Genomic DNA, 17,318 nt, shown 5'->3' with positions numbered 1-17,318 from the left:
AATAAACATGTCATTATACACTATTCATGTCCTCGTAAACCACATAGACCAACCCACATTTCACTCAGTGTTTTTTTTTTTTGAACATCATTCACAGATATTGTTGAACTTATACAGATTACAGGTGAAAATGTATGAACTTACAGGCTTCCTCTGCTGTCGAATCTGGAGGAGGTGGCGTGATCACACTGGATCTCACCGCCTCAGCATCCTGATGCGGACTGCTCGGTTCAAAGAGCGCCTCCTCCACGGAGGGCTCGGTGAACTGAAGAGCAGAAACGGCTCTACTGATTGTAACGACGGGCCGATTCTCCTTGACAAACAGGAGAATCGACCCGTTGTCCAACTCAGCAAGAAACTCGTCCGCTGAAACACAGCTCCGCGATCCTCGTTGAATAACGATAATGGGATTCATGACAAACACAAAATCCACACGACAAACAACAAACAAACACGCAGAACAAACACCACACAAAAAAGCACGAAAAACTCTGAAAATAGCCTTGGACTTGAAAGTACCAAAACACGCCGAACTGTAAACCCACGAAATAATGACGGGCGCGCTGACTTTTATAGCCTCTGAAACTCTACGTAATAATCATAGCATTACAGCGTCACCCTTGCGAAAATTAGCCATTGTTACTGTAGTGAAACCATGGCAACCACAATAAAAACATATACATTATATATTTTCATTATAATTTTTTGATAATTGCTTTATTAATATTAGTTTTATTATTTAATTGTCTATCTTTTCTATGTCAGATAAAAAGTCTTCAACTGTAAAATTTCTTTCAGTCCATTGATAAGTTTAGTAAACACGAAAATTTAAATAAGTAATATTTTGAATGCAGCGCCCTTATGTTGATGTAACATTTGAAAAAAAATGATTAAATCTTTTAAAATATTATCTTATTTATGTTTAATATTTACACGCCATAAATAACACGCCATGTAATTTATGGGTTTAATATTTACACGCCATGTCAGTATTATTTGTTGTACTGCTTGCTAGTTGTGTCGACTTTAATAAATAAATCGCCATATTTTGTTTGGAAAATTTATGTTTATTAATGTATTAGTGTGCTTGGTTTAAACTTTGAATAAAAATTGGATTCTTAAGAGTTTAAATGTAACATCAAAGGCAAATTTAATTCTCTGGCATTTCATTCATAACAAAATGACACGCAGTGTGATTATCGTGCAATAGATACGCCAAATTCCGATTTTGCGTGCATATGATACGCCAGTCCTTCCCATTCACTTATATGGCGAATCGTTTCGTGACGTTTTATGTATTGTTTTCTCATTTGTTTTCTGTTTTTTTTACCATTTTCGTGAAACCAAATGTGAAATCTAACCCTAAACCCAAGCGAAAATGGTTTAAAAAACAGAAAACAAATGAGAAAACAATAAATAAAACGTCACGAAACGATTCGCCATATAAGTGAATGGGAAGGACTGGCGTATCATATGCACGCAAAATCGGAATTTGGCGTATCTATTGCACGATAATCACACTGCATGTCATTTGTACGCATCTTGGTGAGAACGGGTTGAACAAACTGTGTTAGACATTAACATTTGTTTTTTTCTCAAAGACAAATTCATTTGCAAACTTTAAGTTTAAAATGTTTCGAAATTAATCAAAGGTAAACATAGAGACAAATATTCAAAAGACTTAAACGGGGATCATTGTATATTTTAGTCTGAGCTTTTAAGAAGAATACTTAAAATGTATGTAAAATTGTCACCAGCTTTTAAATAACTGTAAGTGTTTTAGATTAAATATGTGTAATAATTTGTACATTACCACCTCATTTAATGCTTGTTCATTGTTATTCAAAACATTAAATACTTTACACAAAATAACATTTTAATTTTTTTTTCTTTTGTGATAATACACATCGTGCACACACACAAGATTAAAAACACAAAATCGCATGAACAGAATCAATGAGTAACATACATTTATCTACATTAAAATAAATAAATAAATACACTTATATTCACATATTTAATTTCAAGCCCTATACAACCCGCACTTAATATACAAGTAATTATTTTAAAAAATAAATTAAAACCACAAAAGAAAAGAAGATTAAAATAATAGAAATGATAATAACAACAACAACAACATATGATAATCATCATATTAAGTAAATAAATAAATTGAGAGGTAGTGTTATTGAACAGTTAATTTGGTGTAACCAGTAGGCTATGTTTTCTGCATTTCCTATTTCACAAAAAGAAATAACACATTCTTTTTTTATATCCTTCGGAGCCGATGGTGTTATTAGTGGACAGCGCTTAGACATGTGGTGCTTTTGCACTTTCGGCGACCCGAGTTCGATTCCTGACTCGTGGTCATTTGCCGTTTCCATACCCCTCTCTCCTCTCTGTCCTCTACTCTATCATTGTTTAAATAAAATTATATTTCAACCATATAATATGGGCAAAAATATAGATATAAAAGAGAAATTATATCCTTAATATTACTTTTGGTAAATTTTATTTCAGATCACTATTCCTCGTATTAAACATGAACCTTTAGAAATTTAGTAAGTTTGGTGCGATATTGTCTCCTGAACAGACATCATAGCAGTCTCACATAGCTGCCTGCAGAATTAAGTGACGCCATAGCTTGTAAACCAATCAGAAATGCGGAGCGGAGCCAAAAAGTATTTGCATAAAAGCGGACCTAGTTGAGCACACGCTCACGCAGCGCTGCCAACTTACGTCAAGGTTATGACGTACATGGCAAAAGGCTGAAGATGTGAAGATGTTATTTAATAAATATAATTAGATACAACAACTTTAATATTTATTATTTATTAAATACATTTATTAAAATAATTTAATAAATGTTTGATTTAAACGATGTGCTTTGTATATTTACTAAGAAGTTTATCCATAGCTTTTCAGTGTCTACTGTATTAGCATCTGTTTCAAGTTTAAGTTGCATAATTATTAAGAAGTGGTTAAATAAATAATTAACATATAATATTGACGCACATCGACATATAATAGGCCGTGGCCTACACGGTTTTTCACAAATTTACAAATCCAGTTTAATCTAAATTAATTAGCATATTGTTTCAATTATATCAACAAGTCTAGTGACAATTATTGATGTTGATGTAATTTGTGATTTTTTGTTCAAGAGAGAGTAGGCTTGTTCGACTTTCATGCGGCACCGCAAGAAACGACAGCCGGATGACGTCAAAGTTCCGCGAGAGCGATATTCCTCCGTATGATTTCACTAATCGCTCTCGCGGTACTTTGACGCCTTCCGGCTGTCGTGACACTTTGAAAAACTTAAAATAAAATCTCACAGCACAAAGAGTTAAACTGAACACTCATTTAAACGTAACCCACACCGGCCAGTGGGCGTGCGCATATGGGCGTATCTATGGGTTTCTGTACTTTATGTTTATGTTTTGATCTTGTTTTTGCAATCAATACACTGGAGTGGATTAAATGATGCAGACGGACCGAATAATATTAATATGAATGGCAGTAACGTTACTTACATATCATCTCATAGGTTCTGATCATTACAGACGAATCCAAGAAACACCAAGGGTCCACTCGTCTAAATGCATCCCACGTTTCATCCAAAACAACAAAAAAATGGGGGGAAAATCCCGAACGATCCACCTTTGTTTACATGCGTGCTTCCGGTTAGTATGATCGGTCATGTTCATTTTCAATAAAATATTAATTCTTATCACTGAAAAGTCATGTCTTCCTGCTCCGTTAATTTCTTTCGAGCAAAATAACGCCGCCTTTTTCTGTTTTGTCCAATCAGATAAGGTTTAAGAACTTTAAATGTCAAAAATGGATTATCGCATTCAACAAATGTAGGTATGAACAAGCTGATTATTTGATGCCTGCTGTATGATGTTATTATGAATATTCAGAAACAGGATATTAAACTACCTAGATCCTTTTACACGTCTTCTTTACAATGCTCTATGCTGGAGCTTTAGTGTTTAATCTATGTATTATTTGTTACATTTAATAAATCAATAAAAGCAAGTGTTACCTTAAAAATTAACAAGGGGGACGTGTTTTTGTAAACAATTTTAATTAGTGATTTTGTTTGAGTATTACCACCAATAAAACAAATTGAATTCTATAATGGGTATTATTGAAATGTGATATTAATAAGCACTTAATGATATTGGCATCCGTAGTTTTCTTTACCCAGTACCCACGTTAAGTTTATTTTCATTACTTAAATATAATAAAACAAATGAAATACACATTTATAGGTGCCATTTCAAACACATATTCTGGAAATAACATATTTATGTGTAACTCACAACTTACAGCACTTAAATTATATACAATTTTAATTATGTATCTTTAAATTACAATTTGATCAATAGTGAATCTTTTTGTCTTCCGCAACTGAAATGAAGGCATTGAAATGTAATTTAATAAACTATCAGCTTTCTGTTGAAGCAAAGTCAAGTTCACAGGTGATCTGGGCATTGTGTCTGAATGGCAATGATCTACCTGGACAGTAATGGTATTAAAAAAATAATAATGATTACATTACAAAGTCCTATAATGCACAATACAAGTTAACAACAAAAAAATGACATACATTTAACTTTATAACTTTAAGCAACATTGGCATCAACATCATCCAAATAATCTTCAGCACAGTTGAGCATCTGCTGTACAGCGGTGAGAAGCAGGAGATCACAGCTGAGGTTCAGTTCAAGCTCCTTACTGTAGTTCTTTCACAGGTAACACACAAGACACAGGAACACCCAGTCGAGCTGACCTCCTGTACCTGTAGAGTCAATACAAATCTCTCATTCCATCTGTCACACTTTCAGCTCCATATGACACAGTTTCAGCTCTGTAAGATCTCACCTTTGTCTCAATGTAGGAACTGACATAAACCTTTTGAAGATCCTCCTCCACCAGAGGACACGCCTCATCTACTTTAGTCATCAAGACGATCTGAGGAACACCTGAAAATTGATCAGTAAAGCAATATTGAGATATGTATCAACAGCTTTATATGCAACACACATTTTGAGGATGCTTAAAGATCTTCCTATGATACAAAAAATCCAGAATCATGTGTTTTATAAACGCACTTACTCAGCGAGTTCACTTTTTTGCGTATGGCTGCAAGTTTGTCCTCCGGTTTGCTGGACATGTGGGAGATTTTGGTGGCATCTATCACAAACACCACACAGTGGATCCTCTCCTGTAGAGATGAAGGTCTGGAGGACTTTTGCTCATCAGGATGGAATGATGCTAGGGGGTTGAACTTAGGCAATGTAAATAATGATTAAGTACATAAAAACATATATTTCAGCTAGTTCGTTTGGATTCAACCGTATCATCTTAATGTTCATCTCTTACTTGATATCGATCTGGTATGAGACCCTGAAGAATGCTGCTGATGTCCTCAATATCCAAACCTGCACCTGTCTGCTCCTCCAGTCCCATAGTGTCACACAAGACAAATGGCAATGACTTTCCCTCATGGCAATCTTTAAGTGGATATGTGCGAAACATAAAGAAAACATTGACCTGTTACAGGGACCAATTTGAAGCATGAAGAGTAACACTCTTCTTAATAAAGGAAGCTTTTATTGCACCTGTGTGGTGAGACTGGTGCCTGAGGATCCTGCCATGGCTCATGCGACCCATGAAGATGGAGTTGATGAAGTTGAAGAAACTGGATTTTCCAGCACATACAGGACCGATCATTAGGTTTCGAGCTCGGTTCACAGAGGACACCAGGGGTTTATGATCTTTGATACGCTTCAAGAGGTCTTGTTTTTGCCTATGGAAGCAGTTAAATCTTATTATTTACTGGCTTTTAATAGTTGCATAAAATAAGCAACATGTTAAAAACAACATTTTGTAAAAACATACCCAGGTATCCACAGAATATTTCTCCATGGCTTCTCTTGACTGGACCGGCACTGACCTGTGAGACAACTAGAAGACAAATATTGATTGATGATTTAAATGTGCTGTCAAATATAATAAACAATGTTAATGAAGTCCCAAATTTATTGTTAAACCTAGTTATAAAAACTTTATTCTGACTTACCCTTCTTCACTTTGTACACCTCACATTCTCGGAGCTGAGAGTCGCATCCATAAATGGTTAAACCATTTCACATCATAAACCACATTTTGCAAATCTCACTTAGACTTTTTAGCAATACTTGACACACACATATTCATTCTCAAAACACATTCTGCACTCTAATACACATATCATGCATACTGCTAAACACAAGCGGCAACAATCAAACACAAATAGAGCAAACATGTCATTGATTAAACACAACCACTCAAAATGGATTAAACCAGTTTCAAATAATGTGACACAACCAATATAAGCGAGTACACTGTTGTATACTGTAGTAAGTATCATGGATGTCCTGCAAAAGTTTGTTCAAAATCCTCATTTCATCTCTCAAAAGTACATTTTTACATCATCAAAATTGCTAGTCTGTATGTATGTTATTGTTCATGAACAAGACATTCAAAATGTTTCAATATACCTAGTATACACAATTATATGTGTCAGTATTTTTTGATGGTAACTGTGGATGAATTTACATTTTCACATTATTTCTGTAAACAAATTACACACATTGTGATTTAGAAAGTTTTACAGTACAGTTTAAATGTCCAAATTGACAGAAACCAGTATATAATGTATTTTCATGAAAATGAAAAAGCAGACAATTGTACATAATCATCTGCTTGATTGAATCAAAGCAATTTCAATTTGTCCAAAACAATGAGAATTACAGTTTTTCTCAATTGCTAAAACACTAAACCCAATTGTCTGAACCAAATGCTCAGTTGCCTGAACCCACTGATTGAATCAATCACTCTTTTGGCAATCTGCACCCCCCACCCCCCGCCAATTCCTGGACCGGAACCCACACACAATTTACTGTATTCTACTGTAAAGAATATATTTTTGGTTTACATTTTTATAGTTTTGTTGTATGCTAATGTATACAACAGTAATGTTTGGCCTAATAAATATTTTCTGTTTCTACATTGCATGTGCAACAACAAATGACAAGTTTCTGAGATGCAGGGTACAGTAAAAATAGGGATACAAGGAGGAGGAAGAAATTGTTTGTGGGTCATCCTAAAGAAGATATTCTTAAAATGTTCTCGTTACACGTTAAGAATTTTGAATAATAGCAGGGCAAAAATGCTGCATGTTGATGTATGGTTGATGTATGGTTGACAGACTTTGCCTATAGTTTTCTTTATAAATGTCCAGTGAAACAGTTTGACATGAACAGAGTGTGGGTCATCCTAAAGAAGATATTCTTAAAATGTTCTTGTTACACGTTAAGGATTTTGAATAATACCAGGGCAAAAATTATGCATGTTGATGTATTGTGGACAGTCTTTGTGTACAGTTTTCTTTGTTAATCTGCTGTAATTTATTTTGATAAGTAACAAACAGAGTGGGGTCATCCTGAAGAAGATCCTGTTAATAGATAAACCCTGTAGGCAAAGTAATGAATTAAAGTAATGAACAAGAAAGTAATGTTACAATACATTTGGAAACACTTTGCCACTATTACTAGTTGCAATAGTAAGTTTCTTAAATTAATATTTTGTTCACTTGCTACACCTACACGAAATGCTGTATTGTCTTGTATGTATGTGTTGATTTGTTGTTATCAGTTGTGGAATTCAATCATTAAATAGATACACATTTGAGGTATTTTTTTCTTGCTTTATTATGTAATTCTATTTTATGCTATTTTACACATTTGCTACTATTATTAGTTAACTTCACTAGGTATGAAATATATTTTGTACGTATTAATCCCCTGGATCCCGCTACAAACATTATAATCAACATGATGCATTGTTCTGTCTGTTCTTTTACTTAATCCATTTCGAGCAATTCAGATGTATATGTGTGTATATGTATATATATATATGGAGCCAGAATATTATGTGTGGATGAGTTTATGTCGGTATATCTATGTAAAATTAGCCTATATAAAAGTGAAAGACTTGTCTGAAAACAAGTTGTAAAAAGGGATTTATGATCACTGGTCTGATTGTATGTTATTCTGTGTAATCATCATTCAGTTTGAATTTGATCTTTTAATGTCCATTGCCATTACTTCTAGTTGACTCCCGATTCGCTTTCATTCCAAAATGGCGGATTCGTGGGGCTTCTGCTGGGCGCTGGTGTTGCAATGGAACCTTCTATTGAGTTTCCTCTCTTGTACTTCTATACTCTTTGCTGCGGCTGGCTTGACCGTGCATCTGCAGATGACGGCTTACTTGGCAAGCTCAATCACTAAGTATCTGCTGTGGGGCTTATCGATTCTCTCCAGTATCAGCATTACAAGTAGAAGTAGGAGAAATGCCCATGTGTATACGAAGTTTACAATTGACAATTAGTTATTGGGTTAGTTAAGGCCATCAGAGAGTCACCCTGTAGTGATGCAAAGTCCGATTCATTTCCGCGAACCGGCTCTTTTCGGACAGTTCGGCTCATTGAACCGGTTAAAAAATAATGAAATGTGGGAAATATAATAGAGAGAGAGAAGAATTATTAAATAAAATGAGAAACTTTGGAAACAAGAATGTAATCCTTTCAGATTTACTCAATTGTACAGGAAAATCCATAGTGCAAACGGAATTAATTAGGTATCTTAAAAGCACAAGATTAGACTGTAGAATATAACAATTGACAAAGGTTTAATGTTTAATTAATTAATTTATTTTTTTCCCTAATACTGTCCTCCTCTCTTTATAATGCTCCACACTCCAGTCCAGTTGGTGGCGGTAATACACCATAAGTTGGCTTGTCAACCGCCAATAAACAGTACAAGAAGAAGACGGCTCACTCGACGGGGGTGAAGCCTGTCGGTATGTGTGTGGTGGGATTTTGGCTGGGAAAATGATGAAGGGTCTTACTAAAGAATTACTTTGAATTGATCATCTATGTGCAATACGGTCGAGTGTGAAAGACGACTGAACGTTTGTTTGCATTTAGCATCGATCACATTCCCCAAGACAGGCAACCCAAGGAAATATAAAACATAAACATGTGTGTTTCTATCTTCATCTTGTCATTCACGAGGGGAGGACATTCCTGTAAACATAAAGACGAACTATCAAGGGTTGGATGTGCTACACGGTTGTTGTCGGTTTTATTATTTTTTCTTTGAAACACAAAGGTGTTTTACCACGATAAAATGCTAATTGGATAAGAGGTGAAGAAAATCAACAAAGGAAAGCCCAATGAGCGGCACACAGTCCACGCTTGCTGAGAGGTAAATTATATATTATTTTACACATATGTTTATATGATACTGTTTCGAGTGAGGTGCCTCGTGGACTTTATGACACCGTTTGTCAACACTGAGGTAAAACTAAGTTATATGTGAGAATATAAAACATACATCAATTCACTAACAGTACCACGGTATAAGCATTTTATTGATATGACTTCGAAGTACAGTGAGTGCTGCATAACGACATGTCACATGTAAAACGCACGTTTGCGGACCATATTAAACAATAAACTGACACAAAGACACATACAACAACATCGAAATGGTCCTCTTTTTTCCACACTTGTAAACACTGCGGTCGTAGTTTTGCATACGTAATGCATGACCTTTTCTTTAAGTTTTGACGTAAGGAATACCATTTCTCGGGCCAAGCCTCCACTGATTTCAAGTGAGACTACAATCTAAACAGTCTTTTATTTGTTTATTCATTTCACGCATTTAAGCTTAATTTTCAAAAAAAAAAATTGTACGGTGTACACTACATTATCAGGCTCACCTCATAGGTCAGAAAATTCAGCTTTTTTAGTTGGTGAATGTCAGGAAATTTGACATTTGGCTTAGAGTTAGAACCCTGTATAAATATAAAAATTAATACACATGTAAATATTTTTTAAATGTGTGTGTGTATTTATATACACATTATTATTATACACAGTACACACACAAATGATGAAAACAAAAGCTTTTATTCTGCAAATTGTTAGTTGCGTTTTTTTGTTATGCAGCCTGCAGGTTATGTAAAGTACCATAGTATTCAAGTATAATAATTATCATTCAATACCACATTGAAAGATAAAGCCTATATATGTATGGCAGGGCTCAACGCAAATAATGTTTTATACTGGCCCGGTCGGGCCAGTGGTTCAGGTTTTCACTTGCCCTGCCAAAATTTTCACTGGCCCCAGTAAAAAAACTGTCAGTATCACATATTTAAAAATAATAATTCAAAAGTCAATTATAATTGTGTACATATACAACAGACACGTTCCAACGAAAAAAGGCTCCCAATATTTCTGCTTTACCTGTAAATTGACAGTAAATTGTGCAAAATATTGCATATTTTCTTTCGTCTTGTTTTACCCATGTAAATGTCTGCTTCCAAAATGTTAAAAAATATACATTGATGAAAATATAGTTTAGTGACTGAGGATAAAGCACTGGCCCGATCGTGCAAGTGACAATTCTTTTTACTGGCCCGAACATCTCTCACGCTTGCCCCGGGCAACCGGGCAGTCCTTTATGTTGAGCCCTGTATGGTTATTATTCAGTACCAAAACCAAACCTCATGTATAAAGTAAAGATTATGGTGTATGTCAGGTTATGTTGTCACCATTGAATATTGGATTAAGTTTGTTTTTATTGTCTTATTGTTTATTACTGTTTTGATAATGCTGTTCTTAAGAGCACAGCTGGCCTGGACCCAGCGGGCTGAATCTGCCCTATTGTGGTTTTACACCTCTTGAATTGTTACCTGTAATATTCTAGCATCCACACGTTTCAAAGAACAAAACACGGAAGCATGCTGGGTCAGTTTGAAAAAGACACTTCTGTGTTTTTACTTACCCCTTAATCTTATTACATCATTCTTTGTGAGATGCATATGTAGCAACCTGCAGGGGTTAAAAGAATAGTTAACCCAAATATGAAAATGATCTAGCAATTAACTCAATCTCATGCCATCCCAATAATACGTTTCTTCAGTTGAACACAAACAAATCTTGTTTGTCTTGTTATTATCTTATTGTAACTATATGGTAGACAATATGCCAGAACTCCAAAAAGCACATACGTTCATCATTAAAGTAGGGCTGCAAAACGATTAATCATGACTAATCGATTAAAATGCAGAATAAAATAGTTTGTTTACATCATATCTCAGGCCTGAGTCTTGATTGGTTGGTAATTTTCATAACCGGAGAGATGGGTCACCTTTACAGGCATGTATAGGTCACCTGTTCTCAGTTCAACACCTATATGTGAAACATACATCAAAGTTATTTGAAAAACAAGTGTTAGATTAGTGTTAAATGTGTATTCTTTTTTTAGAGAGATCTTATGGTGACTAGGTATTGCAAATTCAATTCAATTCAATTCAATTTTATTTATATAGCGCTTTTCACAAAAGTCAATTGTTTCAAAGCAGCTTTACATAAATAGAAGCAGTGAAAAGCACAGAAAACGACAGATAGCACAACAGAATACATGATAGCATGAGCAGTTAAATTTGCTGCGGCTATGACTCAATATTATAATTGCACGTATTACTAAAGCAACGTATAGAAGAGGAAGCTAGGTAAAGCCCAAAAAGGCTGCCTCCCCGGGGTGAAAAACCCCCTAGGAGAAAAAAAACCCCGTGCTTTTATCCGAGGAAAAATAAGTCCTAGGAGGGAAAAACCCTTGGGAGAACGGAAATGGAGATTTAGCGGAGATTAAGCGGTTCTGCCGGTGATCGTTGGTCAGGTATCAGCTGGGCATAACGTTGAAGGACGGCCAGTAGATCAGAGGTGTGCCGACTTTCACATCTACCGGGACTGGGTCTGTTTGTCTCGTCCTCGGGTCGAGGACGAGACAGGGAGAGAAAAACAAAATCGTATTAGCGTAGCAGCCGTTCATATGTATTGAAGTGTCACACAGTGATGTGGTTTAACTCAGCTTAGTTCCAGACAGACTAAATATTGCGGCATAATAATATTATCCACAGTTGAGGATTTAGCAAATTGGGGGCCCAATGCGAGGGTATATATGGTAAATAAGGGTCACCTTCCGATCTTTAAGAGAAAATGAAACCTGACGACCCGTTTGACTAAGGCCTAAAGCCCCACTGTCGTCGTTAATGCAGGTTCAGTGGCAAACGGGTCTATATTGTATAGCATTTACAGGACCAGGAGAAGACGCCAAAAACATCGCAACCCGACCATACGTGTTAACCCGTTTGACTAAGGCCGGAAGCCCCACTGTCGTCGTTAATGCAGGTTCAGTGGCAAACGGGTCTGTATGGCATACTATTCATAAGACTTACGATAGCGCCAAAATCGCAGCCCGACCATACGTGCCAACCCGTTTGACTAAGGCTGGAGGCCCCACTGTCGTCGTTAATGCAGGTTCAGTGGCAAACGGGTCTGTATGGCATACTATTCACAAGACACACGAAAGCGCGAAAAACGCAACCCGACCATACATACCAACCCGTTTGACTAAGGCTGGAGGCCCCACTGTCGTCGTTAATGCAGGTTCAGTGGCAAACGGGTATGTATGGCATACTATTCACAAGACACACGAAAGCGCGAAAAACGCAACCCGACCATACATACCAACAATGTTCCCTCTAATTTTTTTCAGCACTGAGCAAATTCTTTTTTTTCTGAGCGCACATTTTTAGTACTGTGAGCAATTTGCAACCACACGACCTGCCGAAAATGACCACGAGCTTGCGTTAACCATAGGAGATTCAAAGAGATGACAGTGTAGCGTGTAACGGGGTTTAGTGTATACACACGTATAATGTTCAATGTGGGCCTGTGTATCAGAAGAGAAAGGCACGGCTACTGGAGAGAGGAGAGCAGTATGACAGGTAAGTAAAAGATCAACACAGAGTCTTGGTTTCTGATTATTTGTAGATTTATATTGAAAATATTAATTTAAGAAAGTGTTTCTCTTTTCTGTATCTTGCTTAAGGAATATAAATCTCAAATACAAGAAACAATATGCAATAAATCCCAATACTCCTCTCTTTGAAATTTACCAGGTACCTGGGTTTAGCAGATTGAACCGTTCAACTCAAGCTGAAAATCAGTTCTCATATACTACAGAGCAAATATATAAATAAATAAATAAAATACTTGTAAAAGTGTAACACTGTTTCATTTTGTTTGTAATCCAAATTAATGATTCACTTAAATGACTCAGTTGGGTTGAATTCATGAATCAATTGACTCGGTTCAAAGGACCGTTCCTTTAAATAGTTTAAATAGTTCAGTTCAAAGTAAGTGTCCTTTGAAGAAAATCCAAGAAAATACGGAAAATGAAGTTTCAGCGAATTCACGTCCTAGTAGTTGTCCGAAACAAAAAGGAAAAATATCCTCCTACCAGTTCTGATGAATTCAAAGCACAGTTCTGGTTGTCTCGCCTTTTTGTATACACCTTCAGTATATACTTAATTGTCTCGCGTGTCCAAGATGGAGCAGGAGAACTTTACAGATGTTCGCAATTCTCACAAAAAACCCAGCCTTGTAAAAACACAAGGCAGAACAGTAATTAATCTTCAATTCAACAGATTTATCAATAAGCATCATGTAAACATTTCAAATAACAACCTAACTCAGGGTTTCAACACTTATTGAACATATGTTATTTTTTTATCACATTTACGTTACGTTACTTGCAGAGTCGTATAATAATAGAGTTACGACACTCACATAGACGTCCGTTGTAAGAATGGAATGCGGAAGTAACAGCGTTTCATGTAGTGACCGGTAGTGACGCATAGTTCCAAACGCAGCACTGAAGCCCATTCATTTCAATGGCACCTGCTGGTAAATCGATGAAATTACCGTTTCACTTTACATTTTCGGACATTTCATTAATATAGTCAACAGTGATATTTTATGAACTCTGCTGTAGGTAATGATTATCGTTAATAATAACTAGTAAAATTTTTATATTTTAATGAGTTGTGTATAATGTGTGAATAATATAGATTTAATGGTTTAATATGTTATTACTGGTGGCCATCTACTTTATACTTATCTTATTTATTTATTACGAGTAACACTAGGGGGCAACAGCGACAAGCTAAATGCCTTATAAGAAAGTCACACTGCTTCACAATGCTGCTATGTGTTTCATTGTGTTTGGTAAGTAATACGAGTGATGTATCCTCGAAAATCATGTATGATTATATTAACATTTAATGTGAATTTAAAATATGAATTTAGTGTGTTTCTGTTATGCTTCACTGTTACAAATAACCGCGTTGGCGATCTTTTTTGTGATATAGTAAAAGTGTAGGTATTATGTTTTTAGCAGATTGATACCTATTTATATAGCCATATTTTGGTACAAAAATAAAAGATAAACTGTGTTGCTGTAGTTGGTATAGATAACCACAGTTATATTTGGGTCACAATTAACTGTTTATCTTTATTAACTGATTTACTGTATTTCCATCACTCCCTAGTAAAAAAAACCGTTATAAACATAGTAAGTATAGTGATCAATTCCCATTACAAGCTAATATTTACCTAAAATAGCTGAAAACCTATGCAAACAGATTGACAGCCCTGCTTGGTTTGGAACTGTAGAACGTTACATGAATCACGTGACCGCGCGGCGGCGAGATCAAAGCGTTTCGTAACTCTGTTATTATACGACTCTGGTTACTTGACTGTTAACTTTCAAATGTAAATAGCTTCAGCTCGTTCGTTATATACCAACGGCCAATGTAAACAAACTAATAAAACTCATAGTTTGCTGCCAAATTTGCAACACTTATGCCATAATGTCAAGTTAATATTTAGAATATAACTCACCAAAGCATAAATTTTAACTTCTTATTTAAAAGAAGAAGTTCATTCGCAGTGTTTTGATGCTCTGTGATTCTGAATCTGCCTCCGTTCTAATTCTCTATTTTGCTCTCTCCTCACTCTAGCGACAGCTTTTCCAAGTTATCACATCACTTCAGGAATCCAATAATTTGTTTTAAATCACTGTTTTGAATCACTTTTTCCTCTTAATAAATATTTTAGTTTCTTTAGATCGCCCCGTGCAGCTGCTCATCTGACTCGCTCTCACTTTGTGCTCGTGCTGGAAGCGGCACCTGTGTGACTGAATGCGCTGCTACCATTGGCTCATAAAAGTGTCTGTCACCGTAGCAAGATCAGCGATTGGTTGAAAGTTTCTTCTCCTTCTAGAACACTCGCCTTCTCTCTCTCTTAATTCTTTTACAACAGCAAATGCATCAATGTTTATGTGCGGTCTGAAAAATGTGCGCGGTCTGACAAATCTATTGCGCGGCCACTTTGACTGGCCTGCGCGGCCGCGCACAGCGCGCAGCTTAAAGGGAACATTGCATACCAACCCGTTTGACTAAGGCTGGAGGCCCCACTGTCGTTGTTAATGCAGGTTCAGTGGCAAACGGGTCTGTATGGCATACTATTCACAAGACACACGAAAGCACCAAAATCGCAACCCGACCATACGTGCCAAACCGTTTGACTAAGGCCGAAAGCCCCACTGTCGTCGTTAATGCAGGTTCAGTGGCAAACGGTGGCAAACTATTTAATGCAATTCATTTTAAGTGTTCATGTAGAAAAGGTTTTTATTTATTTATTTGGTTGGTCTGTGTTATGACCGTGAGTGCTTTGTTCCGTGAAAATAACTATTGCGAGTTAAGAACCTTTACTAGACAAATTATGCGAATGCTTTGTTGAAGAGAAAAGTTTTAAGTCTAGATTTAAAATGATCGACTGTGTCTGATTCTCGGACATCGGTTGGTAAATCATTCCAGAGCTTAGGGGCTAAGTAGGAAAAGGATCTTCCACTTTTAGACACTTTTGATAGTCTAGGGATAATCAATAGGCCAGAATTTTGCGACCGTAGTGTGCGTGATGGATTGTATTCTGATAGTAATTCTCTAAGATATGAGGGTGCTAAGCCATTTAAAGCTTTGTAGGTGATTAATGATATTTTAAATTGGATGCGATATTTAACTGGTAGCCAGTGTAAAGATGCCAGAATTGGGCTTATGTGGTCATACTTCTTAGATCGAGTAAGTACCCTTGCAGAAGCGTTTTGAACTAGCTGAAGCTTGTTGACCTGATTTGAATGGCATCCCCCGAGTAGCGAGTTACAATAGTCTATTCTAGAGGTCATAAAAGCATGAATAAGCTTCTCTGTGTCAGATGTAGACAGTATATGGCGTATTTTTGAGATATTTCTAAGATGGAAGAATGCCTAAGTTCCTAACCGTGGAAGATGGCACCACAGTACAGCCATCTATGTGCAATTTGTAATCTGACATATTATGTTTGTAGCGATTTGGTTCAATAATAAGTACCTCTGTCTTATTGGAGTTGAGCTTAAGAAAGTTATGTGCCATCCAGTCACTAACATCGCTAATGCAGTCTTTTAGCTTAGAAAACGTGTGTGTTTCGCTGGGATGCGAGGAGATGTAAAGCTGGGTATCATCCGCATAGCAGTGAAAACTTATGTTGTGTTTCCTGATAATGTCTCCTAGGGGTAACATGTATAACGAGAACAGGATAGGACCTAAAACTGATCCCTGCGGTACACCGTATTTAACCAGGGAGTGATATGACTCTTCCTCATTTACATAAACAAAGTGATAGCGATTGGTTAGATATGACCTAAACCAGGCTAGCGCCTGACCACTGATACCAACATAGTTTTCTAGTCTATTGAGTAGGATTCTGTGGTCTATTGTGTCAAATGCTGCACTAAGGTCTAGTAATATAAGAATTGAGATTTCACCACGATCGGATGTTAATAGGAGGTCATTTGTAACTCTAAGCAACGCTGTCTCTGTGCTATGGTGGGGCCTGAATCCTGATTGGAACTTTTCATATGTACTATTATTTTTCAAGAATGTGCGTAACTGGCTTGCCACTACCTTTTCTAATATTTTCGAAAGAAAAGGGAGATTTGAGATTGGTCTAAAGTTATTAAGTTCTCCTTGGTCAAGCTGTGGTTTTTTAATCAGCGGTTTAATAACTGCTAGTTTGAAAGCTGTTGGAACGTATCCTATTTCTAGCGATGAGTTAAAGATATTTAGAACCGGGGTTGACACTACAGGGAATACTTCTTTAAGTAGTTTTGTGGGAACGGGGTCTAATATACAGGACGATGATTTGGATGATGTGACTAGTTTAGAGAGCTCATCTATTGTAGTAGGTTTAAATGAATCAAGATGTTCGTATGGTAGTCTAGTGTTAAGTGAACTAATGGGTAGAGTGGTGGCTG

General features: G+C 36.3%; 2 protein-coding genes across 4 annotated transcripts in view; one reads left to right on the top strand and one right to left on the bottom strand.

Annotated features, from left to right (window-relative positions):
• Window positions 1–4,416: 4,416 nt before the first annotated feature.
• LOC135774098 (interferon-induced protein 44-like) lies at window positions 4,417–8,384 on the bottom strand. The gene is made up of 7 exons (XM_065283978.2): window positions 8,323–8,384; window positions 5,911–5,976; window positions 5,631–5,818; window positions 5,392–5,522; window positions 5,125–5,296; window positions 4,891–4,991; window positions 4,417–4,807 (listed from the first exon to the last, which is right to left on the bottom strand). Exons 1-7 carry the CDS (start codon window positions 8,382–8,384, stop codon window positions 4,727–4,729), a joined length of 801 nt encoding a protein of 266 aa, XP_065140050.1. The 3' UTR covers window positions 4,417–4,726.
• A 491-nt stretch (window positions 8,385–8,875) lies between these two features.
• ciz1b (cdkn1a interacting zinc finger protein 1b) overlaps window positions 8,876–17,318 on the top strand; it is a 28,478-nt gene continuing 20,035 nt past the window's right edge. For all 3 annotated transcript variants that reach the window (XM_065284286.2, XM_073814768.1, XM_065284285.2), the window contains exon 1: window positions 8,876–9,320. The gene's annotated coding sequence lies outside the window, so the exon portion shown is untranslated. The remainder of the gene's footprint in view (window positions 9,321–17,318) is intronic.

This window comes from Paramisgurnus dabryanus, chromosome 5, assembly GCF_030506205.2.
Source record: "Paramisgurnus dabryanus chromosome 5, PD_genome_1.1, whole genome shotgun sequence".
Lineage (NCBI taxonomy): Eukaryota > Metazoa > Chordata > Actinopteri > Cypriniformes > Cobitidae > Paramisgurnus > Paramisgurnus dabryanus.
This window is presented reverse-complemented; position numbering and strand designations above follow the sequence as displayed.